The sequence below is a fragment of the Toxotes jaculatrix genome, chromosome 7, assembly GCF_017976425.1.
Source record: "Toxotes jaculatrix isolate fToxJac2 chromosome 7, fToxJac2.pri, whole genome shotgun sequence".
Lineage (NCBI taxonomy): Eukaryota > Metazoa > Chordata > Actinopteri > Toxotidae > Toxotes > Toxotes jaculatrix.
The window spans coordinates 1,119,343-1,142,394 of record NC_054400.1 but is presented as its reverse complement, the minus strand read 5'-3'; the positions used below and the strand labels follow the sequence as shown (position 1 = coordinate 1,142,394).

The 23,052-nt window shown below is 46.7% G+C and overlaps 2 protein-coding genes across 3 annotated transcripts in view; one reads left to right on the top strand and one right to left on the bottom strand.

Annotated features, from left to right (window-relative positions):
* Positions 1-10,341, bottom strand: part of snx2 (sorting nexin 2) — a 21,611-nt gene extending 11,270 nt beyond the window's left edge. The window contains exons 1-8 of the mRNA XM_041042521.1: positions 10,173-10,341; positions 4,175-4,274; positions 3,856-4,016; positions 3,363-3,429; positions 2,639-2,682; positions 2,131-2,272; positions 1,868-1,946; positions 665-740 (exon numbers count right to left, since the gene is read on the bottom strand). Coding sequence (XP_040898455.1) covers positions 665-740; positions 1,868-1,946; positions 2,131-2,272; positions 2,639-2,682; positions 3,363-3,429; positions 3,856-4,016; positions 4,175-4,274; positions 10,173-10,271 — 768 coding nt within the window. The 5' untranslated portion in view covers positions 10,272-10,341. The remainder of the gene's footprint in view (positions 1-664; positions 741-1,867; positions 1,947-2,130; positions 2,273-2,638; positions 2,683-3,362; positions 3,430-3,855; positions 4,017-4,174; positions 4,275-10,172) is intronic.
* A 384-nt stretch (positions 10,342-10,725) lies between these two features.
* Positions 10,726-22,476, top strand: rnf214 (ring finger protein 214). Of its 2 annotated transcripts, XR_005894348.1 has the most exons (7): positions 10,726-11,156; positions 11,658-11,887; positions 11,994-12,127; positions 12,312-12,540; positions 12,620-12,829; positions 13,122-14,117; positions 22,466-22,476. XR_005894348.1 is itself a non-coding variant. In XM_041043250.1 (6 exons), the coding sequence occupies exons 1-6, from the start codon at positions 10,991-10,993 to the stop codon at positions 13,896-13,898; spliced, it is 1,746 nt and encodes a 581-aa protein (XP_040899184.1). In that variant the 5' UTR covers positions 10,726-10,990; the 3' UTR covers positions 13,899-14,359. The 2 variants fall into 2 exon arrangements, 1 of the variants encoding a protein (XP_040899184.1); XM_041043250.1 differs by lacking the exon at positions 22,466-22,476 and having other exon boundaries at positions 13,122-14,359.
* The last annotated feature ends 576 nt before the right edge of the window (positions 22,477-23,052 follow it).

The window sequence follows — 23,052 nt, the reverse complement described above, 5'->3', positions numbered from 1 at the left end:
CCGACAGTTTGAGCCGACAAGATGAAATGTTACAGAGGATTTAGTGGGAGTGGACAATAAAGTGAGGAAACAGGAAACGCCGCAGGCCCTTAAACCCTGAGGCAGTTTTTAGAGGCTCGGCGAGCGAGCGAGCGCAGATTCACCGGTTTGACCTCGATGGGACGTTTTGCTGCTCGTGGGGAAAAAGAAAAGCCTGGAAAACTGAGACAGAGAGTCAGTTTGTTAGCTGGTCTGTCGGAGTGAAACATCTCGAACTCTGCTCTCCAGGTATTTATGACCTCCTGACCTTTCCCCTGCTGTAGCTCCACCTCTACTAAACTTCTAAGAACAGTCAAAGCTGCGTCTTCCATTTTCAAAGCAGCGGAGTCGCAGCAGTAAAGTGTCACGTCACAGTTTATGGGACAGTTAACGTTTCCAGAAAATACAAATTCAATTTTCAAAGTCTAGACCATTAATTTGCTCTCAGCTGCAGCCTGAGCACCGGGTTAGTCACCATCACAGAGCTCAGAGCAAAGCGTGCTTCCTCCTTCTCACTCTTTAAATCAATTCAATCTGATTGTGTGTTGATAATGAACAGGTTTGTTGAGTGTGTAGAAAGTCCTGACGCTGGTGTGTCTAACACATGATCAGATATGTTGTGTTCTTCTTGTGAAATGTTATTTACGTCTGAGCTCTCCAGAAACTGCAGGACGTCAGGGTCCTTCAGCAGGACAGGATGCTTCACTGTTCTCATCAGATACCTGAAACACAAACACAACACACAGTCCCATGATGCCTTCTCATCAGCGCTGCTTTTAACCTTCCTCAGTATTTAAAAGTTCCCCATTGTTAAAACATGATAATAAAAAAGGATTATTGTTAAAGATGCTTCAGTCTAAAGCTGCAGCCGTCCGAAAATAAAAGCTGCATCTGAACTTTACCAGGCTTTTATTTTTAAACGCTGTTAAAACAACATTAGCTTTAAGTCAGAGTCCAAACACTCGTCCAACAACAGGATGATTCCAGAGAATCTGTCACATGTCAAACATGAGAAAACAATAACGTTTATAAACCAAAGCACAAGTGAAAGGAAACGTCCGACAAATTATTCACTCGTGTACAGTGTGTCCTCATTAACCTGACACACTGTGTGTGTGTGTGTGTGTGTGTGTGTGTGTGTGTGTGTGTGTGTGTGTGTGTGTGTGTGTGTGTGTGTGTGTGCGTGCATCAGTGTGGAGTTCTGCAGCTCAGAGCTCCATTAGCTGTCACTGGCTGACCTTCCTGTCAATCAAACACCATCAGTAAAGGGCAGCAGAATGTCAGCCCCGCCCACCTCTACACCCACCTCTGTGCTCCTCAGTATTCAGCGCACACACACACACACACACACACACACACACACACACACACACACACACACACACACACACACACACACACACACACACACCATGTGTGCTTGATAATGATGTATCTAATAGTGTGTAACCTTTTGGCCTGTAAAGCTCTGACCAGGCTGATCTTTATATGACTGTACACACACGTGGACACACACATGCACACAGATACATACACACTGTGTGTGACGTGTGTGTGTGTGCGTTCCCTAACACAGACCTACACCAGGTCTGACCCCTCAAACAGCCACAGATTTAAAACACACAGCTCACAGCTTCGGACGGACTCAGAGGAAGGTGATCGCTCTGAAAACCGTCTCCCAGCCTTAAACATGGACAATCCACCGCTTGGACAATCCAACGCATGGACAATCCAACGCGTGGACAATCCACCGCGTGGACAATCCAACGCATGGACAATCACACAGCGAGGCTTTTTAAATCCTTCGGCTGTATTTCTTTGTGTATCGGTTATTTTCTGGTCGTCATACCTCTCCAGCGCCGACCTCCTCTTCTCCACGAACTCGTTGGACGACTGGTCCTCCTTCCCCACCTTCACCTTGGTCATCCCTGCAGACGAGGAGACGCTCATTAATGTGACTGATTAACAAGCAGGACGAGGACATTCACAAGTAATTAACATTAACACTCATGCATATGAATGACCTGTCTCTGAGGACAGCTTACAGGACAGATTTTACACACTGTGTTATGTTCACGTTTATGTTGAACCTCTGGCAGTGGTTCCACTTACCCACGATGCTTTTCTCCGGTGCAGGGGGGACGATGTAGCCTATGTGCAGGTACTTGGAGGCCAGTTTACTGTGCAGACCCAGAAAATCACTGAAACGCCTTTTTACTGAAAACTCGTTACGCTTAAACAGAGACATGGAGGTCTGGGCGAGAGCCACAGAGAGAGAGAGAGAGAGAGAGAGAGAGAGAGAGAGAGAGAGAGAGAGAGAGAGAGAGAGAAGGAAGTAAAACAAAGTGAGAACATGCGAAGGTTCTGTCGTTCAGCAGAGGATCAGAACAGAGCGATGGTCACAGAGATTCAGCCCGAGCTCATACAGTCTGAGTTAATACTGAGCCGCTTTCATCTGCTCACAATGAAACACAACACGTCACAGATAAATATTTTACTTAAAATAAACAATGGGTTTAATTAAATACACTAATACGTTAAATATGTTCCTTTAAAATTCAAATGAACTAATATTTATGTTTCATCAGGACAGTAAGAGATATGAAGAGAGGAATCTCACCTTGATGGTCACTTTGTAGGCCATGTATGCATTCATCCCATCACCTGGAACACACACACACACACACACACACACACACACAGTGTTGTGTTGACACTAAGCCGTGAAACGCACACAAACATTGTCACATGTGTATTAATATTCCAAACAGACAAATGTTCCCAGAGTTCGATGGAACAGGAAACACTCAGATCAAACTGGATGAACTGGTTTCATGTGTGTGTGTGTTTTTTTTTGCAGAGACAGTCGAGTGTTTTATTTACTGTCTCTTTACTGTTCACAGCTCCGCTGCTGAACATGAGCTTCCTGTTCAGTCATCATGTGTGTAATAACACACACACACACACACACACACACACACACACACACACACACACACACACACACACACACACACACACACACACACACACACATCCCCCCCTGGTGTCGCCCTCCTCAGTGTGTTGTTCCTTCAGTCCTGCTCTTTGGTTTTATGGCCTGTAATGACACACTGGAGCCTGGAGGGGGCGCTCTGTGACTCTTCACATAAATAAACCATTAGCACCATCATTTGGAAGTATGATGACTATCAGTGTGACTGAGCTGCAACAGAGGGGGCTGATGGGAAACGTGGTCTTAGCTCATGTAATGCGACTTAAACAGTAAAACACCTGAGCAGCGAATTCACAGTCATCGCTGGACTTGGCAGGACGACACGTCTGTGAAATCAGTGTGTACTCACCCACTTTCTCCGGGTCCGACACAGATATGTTCATGTCGAATGAATCGCCGCCCTCCTCCTCTTCAATCTACAGAAAACAGGAAGCAAACAGCTCTGAACGTGCAGCAGGAAAAGTCTTATTCTGTCACATCAGGACTTCACGAAGACCTCGAACCTTTGTGTTTGAACACAACTGTCCCCCCTCAACCACCACCAGTGATTCATGGGAACTTTCTGCCTTTTAATTTTCTGTTCTCAGAGTTTTTTAATGTGTTTTCATGTGTTTTTGTGGGAGTTCTCGTCCTGGATGAGGAGATGAAGCAGCGAGCAGAGGAAGATGTTCAGTTCTGTGCTTTGCTTCCTGATGAGCAACACAAACATATTTTATCACCACGTCACTAAAATGTCCTGGAAAACACTAAAACGAGCTAAAAGGAATCAAAGAGACGAAGAGACGACTGAAAGGACGCTCATAAAAATAAAGCTGTGTGTGTGTGTGTGTGTGTGCAGTCACCTCATCGAAGGAGGAGTGTGTGAACATGTCATCGTGGGCGTGGCCGATGCAAGGGGTGATGACGGAGGTGGGAGGGGTGATGGGGGTGATGGCGGGGGACGGACCGTCAGAGAGCAGGACGTCTCTCTCTGGACTGTCCAACGAAACCTCCTCTGTGGCCTCTACAACAACACACACACAAAAGACAGTCTGTTAGTGAGTGTGTGTGTGTGTGAGAGTGTGTGAGTGTGAGTGTGTGTGTGTGTGTGTGAGTGTGTGTGAGTGTGTGAGAGTGTGAGTGTGTGTGTGTGTGTGTGTGTGTGTGTGTGTGTGTGTGTACCTGCGAACAGGTCCTCGGGGTCGTCATCAAATAGTGAATCTTGTTTGGGTCCATTTGAGTTGGTGCTGATGTCTTCAGCAGGTAGACTGGCTGGTTCTGACTGTACACACACACACACACACACACACACACACACACACACACACACACACACACACACACACACACACACACAGTTTTTAGAAGAAGTAATAAAACTTTTATAAAGTGATGACTGATGTGCTTAAAATCATCTCTGACACGCGTCTCGTCTTCAGTTCTTATTGTTTAACATAAACTGATCGCGTATCTTGTGATTGATTCTTGGTTGTTTCTGACTTTTGTCCAGATTTGATGAACTCACATTCTGTCACTGATATTTTACTTAGAGTCCAGGAAAAGAAGTAAAGAGAACGTTTCCACAGGTCTGCACCATCACCGCACCTCCACCTTCAGCCTGCTCCAGCAGCTGAGAGGAAAAGTGGCAGCAGAGCAGCAGCCACATCTGTGCAGCAGCTGTGCAGACGCGACATATTCCACAGAAGAAGAAGAAGAAAAGAGCTTGCAGCAGAGTGTGTCATCCATCCTGCTGCAGCAGAGCTTCCTGTCTGTCAGTGAGGAAACACCGAGGCTAAAACTGATCCATCAGCAGCAGCGAGGCACCGACGGCTCCTTCCACAGAAACACACCACCTCACACTTCACACCAGCAGTGAGCAACATCCGAGGGGCGGGGGGAGAGGGGGGGAGGGGGGGTCAGTGTGATCCGATACAACAGGTCAAAGCTGGAAACTGAAACCAACAACTACGAAACACAGTCTGTGGGTTTTTGTTCCAGTTAAATGACACAAAGATGATGTGAAGTAAAACTGAATGAGTCTGGAGTTAATGTTCACACAGCTCAACGGCTGAAGAGAGACGCTGAGACGCAGAGACAGAGACGCTGAGGCAGAGACAGAGATGCTGAGGCAGAGACAGAGACGCTGAGGCGCAGAGACAGAGACGCTGAGGCAGAGACAGAGACGCTGAGGCGCAGAGACAGAGATGCTGAGGCGCAGAGACAGAGACGCTGAGGCGCAGAGACAGAGACGCTGAGGCGCAGAGACAGAGACGCTGAGGCAGAGAAAGAGACGCAGAGACAGAGACGCTGAGGCAGAGACAGAGATGCTGAGGCAGAGACGCTGAGGCACAGAGACAGAGACGCTGAGGCAGAGACAGAGACGCTGAGGCACAGAGACAGAGACGCTGAGGCAGAGACAGAGACGCAGAGACAGAGACGCTGAGGCAGAGACAGAGACGCTGAGGCAGAGACAGAGATGCTGAGGCAGAGACGCTGAGGCAGAGACAGAGACGCTGAGGCGCAGAGACAGAGACGCTGAGGCGCAGAGACAGAGATGCTGAGGCAGAGACGCTGAGGCAGAGACAGAGACGCTGAGGCGCAAAGACAGAGATGCTGAGGCGCAGAGACAGAGACGCTGAGGCAGAGACAGAGACGCTGAGGCGCAAAGACAGAGACGTTGAGGCGCAGAGACAGAGATGCTGAGGCGCAGAGACAGAGACGCTGAGACGCCTCTCAGCAAAGCACTGAAGCCATTCAACCTGCAGCGGCAACACAAAAGCTCCAGAGAGGAAGCAGCTGTTAGAAACTCTGTAAACATGGACACAGTTTTACAGAGACACAGTCTGACCCCAGATCAGCAACATCAGGAGACGACCGTTACTGAGTCACATTGGAAAAGTGTGTTGCAACTTTACAACACACACACACACACACACACACACACACACACACACACACACACACACACACACACACACACACACTTCTATGAGCTGCAGAACTTTTATGTTCCAAAGCTCTGATAAAACGACTGTAAACGTCGGAGGCTCGTTACACCAGATGCACTCGTGCGTTGTGCGTTTGAAAATGCAGCAGCTGGTTTGTTCATTCACTGCTTCTCACATTTCAGACTCTGAACCTTCTCAAACTTCTACATCTCACTTTGAAGGAGCCGTCGTTTAAATCCTCTGCAGTCTGAAACTCGTTTATCACCTTTTCCCTTCAGACTTTCCAGCCTGCCCCCACTCCGTCTTCTAACCTGATAATAAACTAGAGACCATGATTACACAGCAGTGACTCACGTACCTGACAGCAAAGGTGAAACATTCAGTAAGAAGGCGTCTAAAATACAAAGGACCTTTAGTTTATCTGACGGTGATAAAATAATAAACTTAAAGCATAATTTAAATCTACTTTGCTAAAATATAACTCTTTAAAAAAAGGTTTTGTGTTTGATGGACAAATGCTGAGTGTGAGTTTAGTTTAGTTCAAAGATGTCGACAGTAAATTTATGGTTAAATGAAACAGACAAACACTTGTCTCGTTCTGAGGTTCAGGTGAAGCGTGGTCAGTGACTGGATCCATCACCTGCCGCTTTAAAAACACACCTGAACAGACCTGAACCGGCTCAGAGCCCCGATCACAGCTGGAGTCCGGGAACAGGACAGAGATTTTAGCTGAGGAGGCAGGAAGAGGAGAGGACGGAGGAGTGTGTGGAGGGAGAGGCGAGGAAGTGAGTGATGATAACGAGGAGCTTCCTCCTTCCTTACTCAGCAAACACACCGAGAGGGGTCAGAGGAAACACACACACACACACACACACACACACACACACACACACACACACACACACACGCACACACGCACACACACACACACAGAAGTCCTCTATCCATCCATTAATAATCTTTCAAAAGCTGAAATCACATGTAAACGATAAAAAATGGAAAATATCTGAAACTTTTCTGACGTTGAAAAATCGCGTGCAGCTGATACGTCGTGATTCTGAGTCAGCCTCACAAACCTGCACTGGTCTGTCCACATTCACCTGGAGCCCAAATGCTGCTCAGGTCATTGGAAAGTTTTTAAACATCCATCCATCCATTTTCTACACTGCTTAATCCGTCAGGGTCGCAGGGAGCCGCAGCCTATCCCAGCTGACTGCGGGCCAGAGGCGGGGCACACCCTGGACTGGTCACCAGTCAATCGCAGGCAAAGACAGACAACCACACACACTCACACCTGGGGGCAATGTAGAGCAGCCAATTAACCGAATGTTTTTGGGATTGTGGGAGGAAGCCGGAGTACCCGGAGAACACCCACGCAGGCACAGGGAGAACATGCACGGTTTTTAAATAGGACAAATCAGAAATGTACAAAACCACATCACAGCTATAATCAGAGTAAATCTGACAGAGTATTAAAGACTTTATTAAAGATGCCTAGCAGACGCACTCAAAATAAGACGGACAGCGACTGAAACGAGTCCAGTTTGTTCAGAAAGTACACGACAAAAAAGACAGAAACCTGCAGGAAACAGTCGGAGGAAAACACGAGGACGCTCGCAGAGGAAATTCATGTCAGAGAAGAATAATGCTGACACACACACAAAACCCTAACCCACACACACACACACACACACACAAAAATGTGGATGCAACCTGCACCCTTTTATAAAAGTAAGGATGGACAGAATAATAGTCACATCACCCACATTTCAACACAAACTGAACACTAGAACCTTCCTGAAGGACGATGGATCCCGACCAAAGCCTGATTCTAAACTGAACCCCAGAACACCAGGTCCCAACGGTCAAACTGCCCCTCGAAGCTGTGAGGGACAGACATGTCCTCACAACCATGGTTTCTCACCACACAACTCTAGAAAGGCCTGTACACACACACACAAAGGTCATTGAAGAATGCTGTTGTGACACTCAAGGAAGACAATCATCACCAGGAATGAAGACCAGAGTGCTGACATGACGAAAAGAGAAAACACAGGCCTCTGTGTGTGTGTGTGTGTGTGTGTGTGTGTGTGTGTGTGTGTGTCTGTGTGAGTGTGTGTGTGTGTGTGTCTGTGTGAGTGTGTGTGTGCGTGTGTGTCTGTGTGTGTGTGTATGTACTCTGCTGCTAAAGTTGCTACTGAGCTGAAGAAGTTAGTTTCAGATTCTTTTCTTTTTTTTTAAAGAAGCTGTTGTAAAGTGACAATCAGAGACATTCTGACAGACAGACGTCTCACTCCTCCTCTTTTCTGTCTGTCTGCTTGAAACTTAAAAGATCAGGGAGATTAGGAAACGCCATGTGAAAGCAATGTTTGAAACAAGACGACACGACTCACAGAAGAAGCTGCAGCTTTGTCAACAGAGTCCTGCTTCAGTCGTACAGCAGGTCTGGGACCAGTTTCACCACATCTGCAACACGTAAGCTGCGATTTCAAAGATGATTTAGTTTTCTTTTCTTCAATTTTGATGCAATTCACTAAACAAAACAAACTCTATGCTCGCGGTCCATGCATGAGCATGACCCAGCCTCACAGTGCTCAGATTTATCTGTTCTTTGCGACCAACAATCGTCTGTGAAAAATGACAGCGGTTCCATTTCAATGTGCACGAGTCACAAGTCCCCAGGCAAGTGAAGGCTCGCTGATGCTGCTTGGACTGAAAAGACCCTACATCAGACAAAAAGCACAACACGCCGAGTTTAAGATACGTGTACGTCCAAGGGGAGAAGTTAAATCACACACTTCCTGCCGGCTCCTCAGAGCCAGGAAACGGTCCAGCACATGACGCCCTGTAAAACAGCCAGTTGGAATTTTTACATTTTGTATTTTGAACAAATTAAATAAATGATATGTAATTTGTTAATCTGTGAGTTTCAGAAGTGTTGGTAAGCAGATATTGTCACTTTTGGACAGAGCCAGGCTAACAGTTTCCTACTGTTTCCAGTCTTTGTGCTAAGCTAAGCTAACCAGCTGCTGCCTGTAGCTTTAAAACTCAACTCAGAGTGGAATCAAACTTCTCATCTAACTCTCAGGAGAAAAAGAGCATATACAGGTATTTTCCTAAATGTCAAACTACTCCTTTAAATTAACACAAACAAGAGGAGTGACTGTAAACTTGACTCTGGCCTGAGGCAGACAGGAGCCTTAAGCTCAACATACATCCGCAGTAACATTAGCACAGCAAAACAAATGTGTCCTGCTGTGTTCACTGCAGGAGGAAGCAGCTGAAGCATCATCCTGATGCTCAGATCACCTCGGGTTTTAAATGTGAAACCTAATCATTATACTGATTTTAGTACAGGAGAATCACACACTGATCACTGAGGGAAAGTTAAATGAACCGTTTTCATCACACACACATTTGTGTGTCTCACAGGTAACTTTGTAAAGGCTGTAATATATCTTATTACACAGTTTTATTAAAAGTGTGATAGATGATAATCTGATAATCCATTTTTTTAGGCTGCAGTTTGTTGTGTTGTTTTATTAGTAAATAACTCAGAATTGCATTGCAATTACAGTTTGCCTTTGTTATTTGGTTACCTTTAGTTGCTTTGGGTGTTTTTGTTTGTTTGTTTGTTTTTTTTACTTCCTAACGAGTTAAAACACGGCCAGGAAACAACTACCTGCCGGATTCTTCTTCAAACCATAAAAACTACTATTCCTAGAACCAATTAAAGTTCAAAACTTTAACCAGTTTTCAATTCGTTCAAACATATTGACGCATTATCACAACAAAGAAGAAATTTTAATCTGCTGAATTCGACTTTTGTGTTGTCAGCTCGTTTTTTCCAGTCTGTCCTGAATGCATCACCCACACCTGCGTGACTGTCACCTGACGGAGAGCAAACACACCTACTCTGCGTTTTTATCCGTGCAAACATGACCCTCCTCGGCTCCAGTAACTGTCGCCTGGAAGGCCATCGTTAGTGTTGATATCCACAACGTTTCATGTATTTAACGGCTGTTTTGCTGGATGATGACAATGCAACGATGAATAAAACAGAAGCTTCCACATAAACCAAACCTCATTCAAAAATGAACCGTTTTTAGGGTCTCCTCCCTGCCTGGTTCCCCTTCTCTAAGTTGTCATCTGTTGTCAGCTGGAGGCATCACGCCCTGCCTTCCACTGCTCCCCTCGGCCTCCCTTCATCATCATCTCCTCCTCCTCCTCACCTCCTGTGTGGTGACCGGCTCCGGGAACAGGTCCTCCGCGTCCTCCAGCTCCTTGAAGTCCGTGTGATCCGGTGGAGGGTCCCTGGCTGTGTCCGCCATGTTCGAGCGGTTCCTGCGGTTGATTGAGGGGAAGCTAACCGACACACACACACACCGACAGACAGCGAGAAAACAGTCGACTGACGGGGCGAGGGGAGGAGAGGAGGAGCGGGGAGTCAGGAGGTTTTCCCAGTTCTGTCATGTGACAGGAGTCCTGATGGGAAACAGAGAGGAGGAGAAAGAGTGAGGGCTCACTCTGACACTGTTTCCTGGTACCGCCATTTTCCCAAACATCTCTCCATTTATCTTATTAATTTTTGGAAAAATATTCCACTGTAGCCAAAAACAGAAACCAGTAAGGAAACTGAGGTGAAGTGCTTGAACTGAGGAGGAGTTTACAATCAACAAATACAAATGAATGCTAACTTTTGCCAGACGAGCTTGATGCGGATTCAATAAAGTTTATTGAAAAACTTGAAGATAGACGATCTTTGAGCCGGACCCATTGTGGAGCCTGGGTGGATCAAGCGTTTCAGTCGGATCATATTCAACGACACACCGTTATTTTCGTGTAGTTAGCTAGCCTCTATCGGTACCTGTGATCTGGACTGTAACGGCAGCTAATGAAGCTGAAGAAGAAGTTTTATTTTAAATGTCGTTTTGTCGCTGAGACGGTGACATCTGTCGATGCTAACTAGCTGTTTGGCTAACGCGCCCCGAGCGGCTCAGAAAACGTGACCGAGCGCGATTTAACTTTAAGTTTCGTTTTTGTTGTTAGCATGGATGTTAGCGGGGAAACTGGGAGTATGACTTTAGGAGGAGAGGAGCACGAAGTCCAGCATCTAACACCGGAGGAGGAAGAGGAGGAGGTGGAGGAACTGGTCTCTGAGCTGGAGTCTGAGGTGGAGGAGCTGGAGCTGGAGTTAACGAACATGACCGTGGAAGGTAATTAAAACTAACTCAGCCTGATTCAGTCACTTACTGATCATTTTCTTGATTGAGTGTTAAATCATTTGGTCAAGGAAACATCAGCGACCTGTTGTTTTTACACCAAAACCCCAAAATATTTAGTGTATGAAAAATGAGCATATATTTTTTTTACATATAAAAACCTTTGTTTTGCTTTGGAAAATAATCTGAAAGATTAACCCATTATTAAAAGTTGTTGACTAATTTTTATTTATTTATTTTTTTGTCAATTTACTAATCAACAATTCGTTGCTGCTCTAAGCTCATATTCAGATCTCTTTCTGGGAGAAAATGTGAGACAGATCAGTTGTTGAGTCCTGTTTTTGTTTTAAATGTTACCCATGAGCCTCAGCGGCTTCCTGAGGAGAAGAGCCCGACCAGAGTCTTGAAACCACTGAAATAATCTTTCCTTATTCAGTCTCTGGCGTTTAGTCACTGCTGCTGCTGACTCAGTTCCCTCCTCCTTTCCTTTCCCAGACCTGCAGCAGAAGGTTCAGGCCGTGCAGACGGACAGCACCACGGAAGAGACAGGCGTCAACACGGAGCCGGACTGGGAGAGTCAGGTGTCGGCCATGTTTGAGCACAGCACCAGCCTGTCGGAGCAGTACGACAGTCTGATGAAGAAGCAGGACGAGCAGGAGGTGACCCACCTGAGACACAAACAACTACTGCAGAAGAAGAAGGAGGAGGCCACACGCCAGCACCAGGTGAGGCTGACACACACACACAGTTTATCTCTGACGGTTTAGTGGTCAAAGGCAGGAAACTATTACACGAGTGTGCTGCACCATCAGACTGTGACTGTGTTTTCAGGCTCTTCTGGACAAACTGGAGTCTCTGCGCGTTAAACTGCAGCTGAACAACTCCAAGGCTGCCAGGAAGAACTTCTTAGCCAAAAAACAAGAAATGACGTCAGAGAAGAGCAGAGCGGAGGAGGAGAGGAACAGGTGAACGCCACAAACACAAAGGAAAAGAAGTAGCAGCAAATATCAAAGATATGTTTAAAGTCACTGATGAACAGTGTCAGATGAAGAAAGTTTTCATTTCCTGTCTGTTCCACTTCTGAACAGTTGTGGTTGTAGTTTTATCGGGTTGATGGAGACATACTTACCTCTGTCCTCTGTCCATCAGGCTGGCCAAGGAGCTGGAGGAGAGCGAGAGGAAGCTGACGGTGCTCACAGAGGAGCAGAGCGAGGAGCAGCGGAGGTGGCAGGAGGAGCTGGAGGAGCTGAGGCAGGAGATGGAGCGGATGAGGAGGGAGGTGCAGGAGGCTGAGCTGCTGGCCTTAAAGGATGAGAACGCTGCTGTGGAAAAGCAGAGGGATGTCGCCATGACTCGCATCGAGGCCTGGCTGAGAGAGGTACAGACATCACAACATGTTTAAGCTTCCAGCTGATGTTCAGTGACTCTGACACTGAACACGTCTTCACCTGTCCCAGGTGGCACAGTACCTGAACCTTCTCAGGGCGGAGTTTCCTCAGCAGTACCCTCATGAGAGGCTGAAGTGGGAGAAGAAGGAAGGTCTGGTCCGGAGGAACCAGGCCGAGCTCCAGAGCCGCTTCAAAGAGGTGCTGCAGCAGCTCCAGCAGGGTCGAGACTTAGAGTCCCTCCCCAGGATCAACGCGCCCACTCTGCCGCCGGTCCCTATGGTAAGACGCGTGAGACATTATAAAAGTTTTAAAAGTTGCTGATGTCGCACGCTGATTGACAGCTCTGCAGGAGCAGTCAGGATGAGCTGATTCCTGAGTCAGAGATGTGAGCGTGAGCAGCCTCAGTGCTGCGTTAAAACGACACAGGTCAAACACGAACAACAAAACTCCACACAGTGCTTTGTTCTGCTGTGAGACAGGATTTTACATGTCTCACAGTGGAACAGCAGAAATACGCTGCTCACGTTACCTGAAGCAGCTTCAGTGACAGCTCTCTTCTCTCCTCCCGCAGGCTGACCTGAAACTCAGTCAGGTGATGCAGTCACTGGTTCAGCCACAGTTCGTGCCCCCTCCTGCTCCACAGAGACACCCCTACTATTACCAGGAACAGTACCAGCCCCCTCACCGCCCTCAGTACCGTCAGCGCTACCCCCAGCCACACCACCAGCCGCCACCCGAACACCACTTCCAGCCTCCCCATCCGCAGCCTCAGTTCAGGCACCACGTCAGAGCGCCGCTGAGGGTGACTCCCCCTCCCAGCCTCTCCCCGTCTCCTCCTCTTCAACCTGTCTACCCTGCAGTGCCTTCCCCGCCTCCACCCACAGCTGCTGCTGCCACCTCCGCCCCCGCCGGCAAACTGGACAAAGTCCTGGAGAAGCTGGGGACTCGGTTCCCACAATGCAACAAGGCTCAGCTGACATCGCTGCTCCAGCAGGTGAAGAGCTCCCGCGGCACCTTAGCTGGCATGTCCATGGAGGAGGTCATCGAGCAGGTCGGCCTCAAGCTGGCAGAGCACCAGAGGTTGGCCCCGGGGCCCATCGGCCGGCCCATACCCCCAGGCCCGATCCAGAGACCGACCCCTCCCCCGCAGAGAGTCAGGCCAGCAGCAGCACCACCGGGTGGAGGTCAGGGTGTCGGTGCCCGTAAACTCTGCCTGATGTGCCAGAACCCCGTGGATCCAGAGAGCCGCCACCCACTCAGCTGCTCCCACACTATCCACAAAGACTGCATCCGAGTGTGGCTGCAGTCCAGCAGGAACAACTCCTGTCCCTTCTGCCCGGGGAAGTGACGGAGAGACCGGGCGGAGAAACTTCAGCCTCAGCTCCATTCCAAATATTAGTCTAATGACGTTTGATCTCCGCTTGTGTTGGAGTGAAGACGCATTAAGGGACAGTTACAGCTGGCGCCCCCTGCTGGCTAACATCTGTTCAGTTCAGTTTATCATCAGCCCAGTGAAAGCTTGTCATTACACTACACACTGAACACAACAGCTGCGTGTCTGACAGATGTACAACCCACAGGAAAGTTCTGTGAAGAAAAGTCAGCCAGTTGTGGATAAGCAGGTTCACTTACTGTGTGAGTTTTCATTGGACAACATCAGAAATCATGCTACCAACATGCTAACGTTAGCACGGTAACATGCTGCACGGCGCTGGGTGAGCTGCTGCTGAGGGTTGAGTTTGACTTACAGAAACATGTTGTATTATATGAAGAAATAAAGACCTGATGAGATAAATGAAAGCTCCGGCTGCTTGACTGCACAATAAACACACTTCACTGTACACACACACACACACACACTGTGAAGTCACACGTACAAACACTCCAACCAACAACCTACTGCCTTTTAAAGATTCCTCCCCAAGACAAACACACACACACACTCTCTCACATCCTCTCTCCCTGTGGACATCCCAGTCAGCCTTAATGGGAGTGCTGGGCGGTCGATGGGCGAGGTTAAAGGAGCCGTTGCTTCCCAATAAATATCAAAATGCACACACACACACAGAGTGCAGAAAATGTATCTATCTGCAGTCGTGTGTGTGTGTGTGAAATAATGATTGTGTGTATTTGTTGCTGCTTCCTGTTTACTGTCTGAACGACAAACAAGCTCGCCCTCCCTCCCCCTCCCTCCCTCCCTCTGAGTTTAAAGGTTAGTCTCTCGGCCTGCTCTGACTGATTTTACAGGCAGCGGTGCTGATAAAAGCTGCTCGTCTCTCGGTAAAGCTGCTGTAATGAACGAAGAACGACACAGAGAATAAAGACAGAACACTGCTGAGGGTGGAGAGAGGCTCTGATTTGTGTCTGAGGACACGACGAGTCCACCTGCTGAGACAGTTAGGAAACGATTCAGAGTCCTGCCGGCTGATCTGAGCACCACTCATCCACACAGTTCAGAGGATAAAGGATAAATAAAGCAGAGACGAAGCCTCTGGTCTCGTGGCCCAGGTACAAACTGGGAAGTTTTCCTCTCAGTTGGGCAACTTTTTCTTTAAGAGGCTGAAAACTGATTTGACTTTTACAGTCTGAGCTACTTTTGATACCTTTGGGTGAGTTCAGGTTTCAGGCTCTGAGCATTTTAAATTTCAAATTCCACATTTGATTCTTTTACAGTTTGTCTGGAACCTTTGATTGAGCTCAGTGCCTTAGATGTTTGTTCTTATCAAATCTGTGTGACGTTCTTTGACCTGCTGACTGAACCACTGACATAAAGGACATTTAACCACAAATAAATTCCTCTTTCCTCTGCTTCAAAGCTCTTTTATACAGGTTAACCTGCAATGTGCAGCCGCACCTCCGGAGGTTCTTGTTAAAGATGTTCTGTTCCGGTTTAAAACTACTTTTGTGTCCTCTGCAGGCTCTGTGTAGTTTGGTTGTTGTTGTTTTTGGCTGCTGTTATAGATCCAGCAGGAAGCGTTGGGGGTGTTAGTGATGGTCTACTGTGTCTCCAGTGGATCCTGCGACAGCTCTAATCGGTGTGTCAGTGTGATTTACAGACCGCTGGACAAACAAGCATCATTACCGCAGCCTGTAAACGTGGGCCCGACCGACCACTCCCAAAGTGGGGTCTGGGGACCCTCAGGGGCCCTTAAGAGGCTCCCGGGGGACCCCTCAGCAGAATGAGAGAGTTTTATTTGACTGTTATTTCATTCAGTAGGACGAGGTAACAGACTGAGTGAGAATGAGCGATCAGAGATCACTAAAGTGACTTAAAGTCCGTCTTTGCCGCCTGTTCCTCCCCGGCCAGGGCATCTGTATACCGGCGAGGTGTGCTACCATAGTACTGTCCCTCATCAAAAACCGTCGGACTTCAGCGGTGCGGAACAAAATGTAAGTTCCGCCAGGGGAACAAACATGCAACGTACAGCAATTTATATCTACATATCAAATGTTCATATGTTACAGTCTTTAAACCTGTTTTAACCTTTCATGAATTAACAATTTATTAATTACACAAAATAATGAACTTATGAAATATATTCAGTGCATTTATGTAAGAGCACTTACAGAAGCCTTAAACATTTCTCAGGTATAGAACCATCACTTCGACCTATTTATTGTTTTAAGAAGTCTGATCTTTCTTGATCCCAGTGCAGTGAACCTGCAAGATTTTTCTTCTTTCAATAGAAAAAAAATCCTGAAACAAGCCGATTTAGATTTGTTTTGTTGTTTTATTTTTATTTATTTAGAAAATGTTTTTCTGACTGAGTTTTGTGAGTGCTGTGATATTGTTGCTTTTTACCTTTCACAAAAAACATGTTGTTAAAACTAAAACTAAAAAACTCACTTTTTTTTTTACTTTTTGTCATTCATTTATTCTTTCATTGTTTCTTGACTGCATGAAAGTGCTAAATTAAATATTTCTCCATTTTCAGTTTTTATATTTTTTTTAGTTCGTCACCTTTGTGCTTCCTTTGTGAACTTAAAGTACTGTATGAATAAAGTTTATTAATATTATTATTATTATTGCACATTTATTAATTTTCTCATTTATCAGGTTTCACTTTTGGGTCCATATGAGACTGTACAGTTTATGACCTGTGTACACATTTACAACTTGCTTGAGTTTGTGTAGAGGACAGCCAATTCACACTGTGCCTTATTACCTGCCTTATCTAATTTAAGAAACAGACATTAAAAATATAGTTAATAATTTTTATTGACCAATTGGGATCGTGGGTGGGAACCGGAGCACCCGGAGGAAACCCACACCGACACAGAGGGGTGCAGTGCAACCACTGATCCACTGAGAGGTCTTTTGGGGTTGGGTGGTGGCAAAATGTCAAATTGTCCAAATTGGGAACATGGGAGGAAACCGGAGCACCCGGAGAAAACCCACACCGACACTGATGGGTGTAGTGTTACCACTGATCCATTGTGCGGCCTTTTTTTTTTTTTTACAGTGAGACAATTTTCAGACCCCTTAAAAAAGTGAAAGGGTGTGAGAGCAGAGGTTGGGGGAGGGTGGGGGGTTGGGGGGGGGTTGGGGTCATTGCTCTCAGGCAAAGATAGCAACGACTGTGATGGTCACCACAAGACCCAAAATAAATGCACCGAATTCAATCCGTTTTTTCCATTTAGCCTTGAAGGCAGCCGTGTCTGCGAGTGAGTCAGAGCATTTTCTGATGTGGGCTTGCATTATTTGGATGATATCTGTGTCCACAGCTGGATCCTGCAAGACTATGAGGGACTCCAGCGATTGCCTCCCACCAAATTTTTTGTCCAGCTCTTTTAAAACACTCTTGCACACTTTCTTAAGGTTCGTGTGGTTGGGGCAGAAGCCTCTTCTGACAGCGAGTCCTTCGATCGTCTGGTCCACCAGATGTTTGGCGTGAGAGATCCACTGTTCCTCGCTTTGGTTCTTCAGAACCTTACACTTTGTCAGCACTTTTATTGTCAGCACAGAAACAAACACCTTGAGATTCTTACTTTCTACCTCCATTGTTGCCTCATTACCAGAGGCAGGAGTATCGGCACATTTGGTTGTTTCACATGTGTCCAGCTCAATCTTGGAGTTGTCTTCCTTGTCCATGACTATTTGTGGTTTGTATTCTTCTGATACTCCTACCTCAGCTGTTGACTCATGAAAAGAGGCAGGAGTATCCACACACTCAGTTGTTTGAGGTGCGTCCATCAGTGTGACCTTGGAGTTGTCTCCCTTGTCCATGACTGTTTGTGGTTTGTATTCTTCTGATACTCCTACCTCAGCTGTTGACTCATGAAAAGAGGCAGGAGTATCCACGCACTCAGTTGTTTGAGGTGCGTCCATCAGTGTGACCTTGGAATTATCTTCCTTGTCCATGACTATTTGTGGTTTGTATTCTTCTGATACTCCTACCTCAGCTGTTGACTCATGAAAAGAGGCAGGAGTATCCACACACTCAGTTGTTTGAGGTGTGTCCATCACTGTGACCTTGGAGTTGTCTCCCTTGTCCATGACTGTTTGCAGTGTATCTTCAGATACTCCTGCCACGGCGCACTCAGTTGTTTGAGGTGTGTCCATCACTGTGACCTTGGAGTTGTCTCCCTTGTCCATGACTGTTTGCAGTGTATCTTCAGATACTCCTGCCACGGCGCACTCAGTTGTTTGAGGTGTGTCCATCACTGTGACCTTGGAGTTGTCTCCCTTGTCCATGACTGTTTGCAGTGTATCTTCAGATACTCCTGCCACGGCGCACTCAGTTGTTTGAGGTGCGTCCATCACTGTGACCTTGGAGTTGTCTCCCCTCTGCGTTTGTGGTTGATCCTCTTCTGATACAGTGCTTGCTTGGAGTTCTAGCATTGCGACTGAGATCTGATGAAGTCTGTGAGAGACCTGGTGTTGGGTATGCATATATAGGGTTCCAGGCGATGACATCACATATAACACAGACATACATGATGTCACAGACATCAAAAGTACAGACACGCCCTGTCCTGCTCTGATATGTGTCTGTACCTGGATCTCCATGGCAACCGAAATACACAAACATCAAAGGCACATGCACTTGATGATACACATTGTTGTCTTACCTACACTGTGAGGACCCTTCTTGACACTATGCAGACTCTAGCCCCTTAGTTTAACTCTAAAACCAAATCTCATCTGATAAAGTGTAAGCGCATGTGTGTGTGTGTGTGTGTGGGTTGTATATGTATAGTTACAACCCACTGAGATTACTACACGAGGATTCCTCTGAGCTTGAACCTGACCTGAAAGTGACTTTCAGGATGTTTACACCTGACATGTGTGAAGCTTGTTTTGGTTTAATGCTTTCTGAGTGCGTCTCTGCTCACACACTATAGTGTATAAACAGTGAGTTCACAATAAATGTTTTTATTGTGTTGCAGTAAATGTAAATGTCTGTAGCTGGGCGCCCTGCAGAGCTCGGCCTGCAGAAACATCAGGTGCACAGTGACACAGTGCAGGTTTTTATTGGAACCAAAGGCAGAGCTGTAGTATGTCACTATACTCATTCTTCTCCCTGCCTGATGTGTCTCAGAGAGTTTCATTACCCACCTGGGCACAGATAAATACCTCATCCTGAGTCCTTTAACAGTTTAAAATCACATGAAAAAACACAAAGTTTCCATAAATGTCTCCACTGTCTGGAATGATATGTCACAGACCAGCTTTTTGCACATGGTTTTAGAATTTTACCCATATATGTCAATGCAAATGGATTTGAAAATCTTTTCTTCTTTTGTGGAATAAACCTTCTCTTGAGAATAAGACAAGCTACCTCAGTGTGCTATTTTATTATCAGACATCGACAGTAAAGCTCAGGTTTTGGTGTCAGGAACAAGGAACATCTGGCTGTAAAGCTTCTACAGACGGTGAAGTCCACCCCTGGTGTGTCAATGTTAGCATTTAGCTCCAAACACCACTGAGCCAAATGTACAATCGGCTGTCACTTAGACTAAAAAATGAAAAAGTAAATTAACAGCACGTGGTCTGTCCCTGTTAAATAAACCAATAACTGAAATTACTTATATTTACTTACTGTACCCCTGCTGTGGCTAAATGCAATTTCCCCACTGAGGGACTAATAAAGGATTTTCTTATCTTCTTATCTTTTCAGTTAACATCACACCACATTTACACCACACTGTATTAACATGGAAGCAGCTCCTGTTAACGTCTAACAAAATACAGATTCGTGTAACATCTCAGCTTTAAAACGGGTCAAACCTTCACTAAACCAGTAAAAGATCACCAGTATCAGTATGCACCCAGCTGAGGGTGTCCAGTGCGCAGACCTTCACTCATTCACTCTCTCTTCTCTCACCCATGTGAGTAAAGTGTGTGATACCAACGCTAAAGCTCACACATGTAAAGAGACGCTCTCTCTGCACTTATTTCAGTTAGGAGGAGACAACATCAGCCGTTGGTGAGTGAGCATCAGTGCTGAAAACCTCTCGCCTCCTCACAGGCAAAAAAAAAAATCAATCATCTCTTTGAGTGTAACACTCGTGTATTTCTGACATTTTACAGAACATCGTCAACGATCGGCCTCGTCTCCGGGGTCACAAACTGTTTCTGCGCTCACCAGGAAACTGAGCCCGCTGTCAATTACAGAGGCAGGAAAATTAAAATAAGACACCAGTTTACTGCAGGTTATTCATGATATGTGCTCTCAGTGAGTCCGTCCTCCGGGGACAAACGGTCTGAGGGCCGAACAAACACTTTAACAAGGTGCTGCTGCTGTTTTCATGCTCACAATCAACTAAATCGACTACGTGACAGAGGAGCTAAATGCCAAACGGCTGCTAAAGAGCAAAACCGCTGCTTTCTGCCGGAGGTCTGTTTGTTTCTGCAGCTGCAGGTTACAAACCGTAATGCTGCCCCCTACTGACCCTACAGGGGAACTACAGCAGCAAACATCTCAGGCTAAACATCTAAAGAAACTAAAGATAATCATCATCTAACAATGACTTCTTATAACGAAGCAAAGATGGCGGAGACTTTCAGTCAGACAGCAGCAGATACAAACCGAACCGAACATTTTTATGTCAGTTTAAGAAAAATAAAAATCCTAAACAAAGTGGACTGAGACATGGACGTGGTTCTGGTTTGACTCACAGCAGGTTAACATGCAGCTGACAGTGAAGTGAAGTCAGTCACACAGGGTTTAACATGGTGAGTTTTTACTTCTGACAGACGTGACGGACAGCACGGTGAAGGTGAGGTTAACAGAAAGAAACGCTGCCTTTTCCAGGAACATCCTGCTGAGCTGCATGAAGCTTCAGGGTCATGTCAGACTCAGGATCCCGGGCCACGCTGAAGGACCACCTGCTCACCAAACTACTCATGGTCTCTGCAAACAGAACTGATGTCCGACCACTCCGATCACTCGGGACTCGTGATGTGATCGGAGCAGGGCTTCAGAGACAAAGGTCAAGGCCAGTTTTGTTCCTTAGCCTTCGGCCCGGGCAGTGATACTGAGGGAGGGGTAAATGCTCCTCTTCCACTTTCCTCTCACTGATTGATCCTGGTCACCTGTAATGTGAGTGAACGTTGATGGAAGGTCTGCAGTCTTCACTGCCAACAGATTCACGTTTGGACAAGAGGAGACCGCAGAGGGACGAAGGACGTGGTGCCCATCAGGGTCACGATGAAGAACACCGGAGGCAGAGTTTGGCTCTTTGTAAATCTGGTTTCTTCCTCACGCCCTGACGCTCTGTCGTCTCCTTGTTGAGGCCAAAATGCAAATGCTGAGTTTGATCTGCATGTAAATGGCGCCTCGCGTCCACCTGAAGGCCTCCGTGGAAGACGAATGGTGTTTATCAGCGAGCCTGGAATCAGCGGCGCCGGCTTGCAGAGGACGCCATCTAATTACCTTTTTTCTTAAAGGTTGTATTTATTAGTATCCATCATCGTTGTCGTTACATCAATTAATACTGTTGAAGGGCTGAGGAATTGTCACCCTCAGCCCCCGCTCCCCCGCCCCCCCCCGCCCTCACCCCCTCACCCCTCTCCATCCTTCACAGGCAGAAGAACCTCCTCTCCTCTCTTTGGCATTAAAGGCCTGTCATCCCAGCATGGCGCGGGGCCCCCGGCCCCAGCCCAGCGGTGTCAATTAAATTTGATTGACTGAGTAAAAGAAGCACACAAATAAGCCAAAACAACAGACACAAAAATCTATACATGACTCCTCCACCCCCCCTCCACCCCCCCTCCACCCTCCATCCCGGCTGTCAAATCAAGAGCTTGTCTCGTCTGTTTTCGTGGCATGCGCCCCGGACGTCCGCCGCAAGACAACCACTCCTGTGTGTGTGTTTGTATGTGTGTGTGCGTCAGTGCCAGCCAAACACACTGCTCGTCCTAGCTGCCCCGCCCGCCACGCCGGCCCCCTTAAACATCAGCCCCCCCCCCACCACCACCAAAAAGCCCCTCCATCCACACAGAGCGAACCAATTAGCGGCTCTGGAGCCTCGTCCACACCGCAGAGCAGAGGCCCCTGGGTATCGACTCAAATTGTTGTCCAATAAATGAGGTCTAATTTATCAGTTTAACTTCACCCTCCCACCCCCTCCAAGAAAAGGAGGGAGGAGAAAGAGAGAGGGTGGGGAAAAAAAAACAGAACAAATAGCTCTTGCTTTTTGTTACATGAGCTGGTGAGGAGTGTTTGGAAAACCCTGATAAATCCTGCGTTCCTCACACATCACGTCCTCGTCTCTCTTCATGTTGTTTTGCTAATTGTCAGTCGGTAAGCTCATGTTTCATATTCGCGGCGATGATTGAGGGGCGCTATTAGAGCAAACCCCATTAGGCTCCGTGGGGAAGCAGCCGACCCTGCGTGGGAACCATCAAAGGCCAATTTGCTACCCAAACACCATAAATCCTGCCCCGTTAAGTGACTGTTTTTGATGCAGCTGAAGAGCGTGGAAATAAATATACGCTCTGTTATGTATTGTCCATTAAATTACCAGAGAGCACAATTCACACGCCACATCCATCTCGATCAGCGGTGGTCCAGTGCGGGGTCCAGGGACCCAAAGAGGGCCCCTGACTGTGCCGGAGGAGGTCTAACTGAAAGTAAACACGGCTTCACTTAGTCTTTAATGAGTTTAAGAAGTTTGAAAAACAGATTTTTTGGTTGATTGTTAGTTTATGGTTCAGGATTGAACTTGTATCTGATGATAAAATGAACCCACACTGACATTACATGTGTTTTTTCATGTCCCAACACATTTAGGTTTTGCTGGTGCACATTTTCAGACTGTCTCTCCTGGAAGACACTCGGTGTGATTACTGACATGACAAGTGACAGAGTAACACATGAAAAACTAAAGATGGCTTCACTTAACCAAACAAAACAGACTGAATGCTGAGAATCTCTGAGCTCAATGAACCGATCAGAAACAGCAAAGCAACGGTTTGTCACTCAGGTATTTACCAAAAAGACAGAAGAAGAACTACTGAAGCTCCGTCTACACCTATTTTCTGAACACTTGTTTTC

Excerpts from the sequence above, each read along its gene's own strand:
- rnf214 (XM_041043250.1), top strand. The coding sequence starts at position 10,991 with ATGGATGTTAGCGGGGAAACTGGGAGTATGACTTTAGGAGGAGAGGAG. Across the intron at positions 11,157-11,657 it reads AACGAACATGACCGTGGAAG|ACCTGCAGCAGAAGGTTCAG; the intron begins GTAATTAAAACT and ends TTCCTTTCCCAG. Across the intron at positions 12,128-12,311 it reads GCGGAGGAGGAGAGGAACAG|GCTGGCCAAGGAGCTGGAGG; the intron begins GTGAACGCCACA and ends TCTGTCCATCAG.